At 31.5% G+C, this 3268-nt stretch overlaps 1 protein-coding gene across 24 annotated transcripts in view; it reads right to left on the minus strand.

Moving 5' to 3' along the window:
• The window catches only part of LOC108684199 (twitchin), a 105061-nt gene that overhangs the window by 65725 nt on the left and 36068 nt on the right, over positions 1 to 3268 (minus strand). For all 24 annotated transcript variants that reach the window (XM_018188400.1, XM_018188392.1, XM_018188399.1 and 21 more), the window contains 3 exons: positions 2636 to 2821; positions 2372 to 2386; positions 657 to 836 (listed from right to left, as the gene is read on the minus strand). In XM_018188400.1, the coding sequence (XP_018043889.1) occupies positions 657 to 836; positions 2372 to 2386; positions 2636 to 2821 (381 nt within the window). The remainder of the gene's footprint in view (positions 1 to 656; positions 837 to 2371; positions 2387 to 2635; positions 2822 to 3268) is intronic.

Consider the following 3268-nt stretch of genomic DNA (forward strand, 5'->3'; position numbering starts at 1 on the left):
GTGCAAAATGTATCATATCACCCTCTTTGCTTTATTGACGTATAATAGAATAGATATATAGAAATAATAAAAACTAAAAATATAAAAGTAATTTTTTTTATAATACAATTATAATTGTATATATAAGAAGAAACATCAAGTTTTAAATCCATCAAACTTTAATGAGATTTTAATATTGATTTATGATTTAATATATTCTATATTAAAAATAGATTCATCGCGTCATAGTTATTTATTTTTGAACTTCCACGTTCCTAATTGGAACAATGTTTGGCGATTTGACAAGGTTCTTCCAATAAATTAATAAGATCAGTGAATGATATGTTTCCTTAGACACAAATAAATTTTCTACAAAGCAAACTGGGCGATCTTTCATGAGCGCATGAGAATGCAACAAAGTTTCAAGCTCACGAAATTCTATTTGTACAATAGCTTGAAAATTAAATTACTGATACTTTAGTTCAGATCAAAGCATAAATTCGAGAATTAAAGTTAAATTAAGTTTTCTTGGAAACTCAATTTAAATCGATTTAAAGAAATTAAATTAGAATATCTCTAGAATCTCACTCTACTCGCCTCTGTTGCATTCTTCAGCTCGGTCCCCTATAAGGTAGTCTATATATTTTCGTAATCACACAATACATTCCGTAACATACCTCGTCACTAATGATCAAGCTGGGCCTACGACCTAATTCCTCGGGCGGTATGAGCGAACCACGTCGACTGCCAGCACCACTTCCGGGTGCTAAAGAGCTCTTCCTGCTGCCGACCGGTGTCACGTCTTTGATAACTTCAATCTTGGGTGTTTCGGGCGCTTTAATTTCCGGTAACTTCGGCTACGACGATCAAAAATTAATTGATTAACAGCGTTGCTTCCTATCAAATCTGTTTAGAAGGTTAAATAAAGAGTTAAAATTTTTTTCTCAATTTTTAGTTAATTTAATGTTCCTTCACACCAATTAACCATAATTTAATCTTTTCTCTTGGATTGGCAAAAAAAATTTAATTCCATATGTTTTATCAATAAGTTTTAGATAAGTACATGGAGTTTTTTTTCTTAACACATGATTAAAAAGAGGATGTTAATATATTATTTAACAAATATAAATTATAAATACAAATTACATTTTTTTAAAGATTTAAACATTTATGAATTGATAAAACTAAACAGAATCACGATTACGTTAGCCAATCCTTGATAACTTTCAATCTAATTCACAAATACACTTTAATGATTCGTTTTTATTAATAAAAAATCATTACTTGATAGCGATTCAAAATGATGATTTTATCAGCCGAAATATCGAAGTATCAGAATTGTGTTAACACGTTAATTTAATACGGTCGTGCACGTAGGGCGATTACGACTAACCCTGCAATTCGAATCCGAGTTGCTATTGGGTCAGTCGTAATAAGGCCGAAAATAGCGATCGACGTTTTCCCCATCCTTGTTCACGACGACGACGATGATGACGACGAGAAACCGATTTCAAGGGGATGATATATACGAGCATTTATTCGCTAAAATAGTTCTGTCGCGGACGCAGCGTCGCGATGCACAGAAAGCATTCATCGCTTGCCAAGGCAAGATTCGACCTGGCTGATTATCACCCCTTTTCATTTCTTCCTCTGCCCCCTTCTCTATCCATTCGCAACGCATTAATTGTGATTGTGCAGGTGGCACGAGGATATTTATGGCGCGGGGGCACTGCGTTCTCGACAAGAAAATATAAGATCGATTCTCATGTTGAAATATCATTTTGCCGTAGTTTTGGAAGAGATTGCTCTAATTCCTAATCTAAAGGATTATTACTTGAACTGTTACACGGATTGCTTATTTAAAAAATAATTTGATTTTACACTTAAATAAATATAAATATAAAATTAATATAAACTGAACAGTCAAAATAGTAAGAGCATTCTTGAATATCCCGAGTAATTCTACAGTTTAATAAAACATTAGATATAATTATTACATTTAATAAAATTAAAAGGAGTAACAAAGCATATACATAAATAAAATAATAAAACTATATTGTACATATAAAATTGTATGAACTCTTTATTATTTGCTTCTGTGCACGGAATATCTCGCATAGAGCTATTTTTAGATATATACGGTTCTTTAAAAATTTACCGTCCTTCAAGCTTACAGAACAGGTGACGTGAGTTTATATCTCGGCTATAATTAAACCGTCAGTAAATCGGGCGTAAAAATTAATTATCCTGAACCGCATATCGCAAGGCTCGATCAAAACATCCTCGATTAACATGGCATTTCCAAAATTAGCAAAATTTCTCGTGCGTACGAATTTGACAATTTGGCAAATTCATATTTTACCTTCATTATTAATAAGTGACAATTGCTTACCTTAGAATCGAATTTCTGTACGGCAACATGAAAACAAAAAACATATAATTAGTAGAAAATTGACGTTTAAATGAACTTATATATTACTAGATCTTTTCTATAAATCTCTACAAATTTTATATGAACTAATCATAAAATATGTTTTTCAAAATATGTTTTTGTGTATCTTTACAAATGTTTAAATTATTTTTTATTTTTTTTATTATTCTAACATAATGATTATAAAATATTGTTTATGTACAGAGATTTTAATTACTTCCTTACCTGTGTGACCGGTCTTTCAAGTTTCGTTTTATCGCGAGGAACAAATTCACCAAAATCAAATTCTTGAGGTTTCTCCAGGACAGCCCTTTCATAATCCGGAATCTCCGGGAGCTCGTAACCTGCATCCTTCGCTACCTTCGTTGCCTTTGCCTTCTTCGCATCGACCTTTTCTGTCTTCTCAGTTTTCTACATTACAAATGATAAACAATATAAGATCAAAGAGAAATTTGCAAGAAGATAAACATTATTATGTGTCAGACATGGTGCTGGTTTAATCCCTGTACAAATCTCCAGTAGTAAGGAAAAATGAGTATCAGAGATAATCTTGTGACAGTAGAGCGAAGAAATGTGTGTGAAGACAGAGGAGATTAAAAGAAAGAAGAAATATCAGTCTCTTAAAAGAGATTTCTATGCGTCTTATTAACGTTATTAACATAAATAAAATTAATCACAGAAGAGTTAGAATATATCGAAGAAAGATGAGTGCAACGTAGAGTTTAGAAATGTGCTGCAATATATAAACACGTGTAGAATATAAATATTATTCAGAGAGAAAATAAGTTTAGACAGAGAATGTTTAATTAATTTTACTTGTATTAAGAACATAGAGAGAAATATCTTTATGTATATATA

Source organism: Atta colombica, unplaced genomic scaffold (genome assembly GCF_001594045.1).
Source record: "Atta colombica isolate Treedump-2 unplaced genomic scaffold, Acol1.0 scaffold127, whole genome shotgun sequence".
In the NCBI taxonomy this organism is placed as follows: Eukaryota; Metazoa; Arthropoda; class Insecta; order Hymenoptera; family Formicidae; genus Atta; species Atta colombica.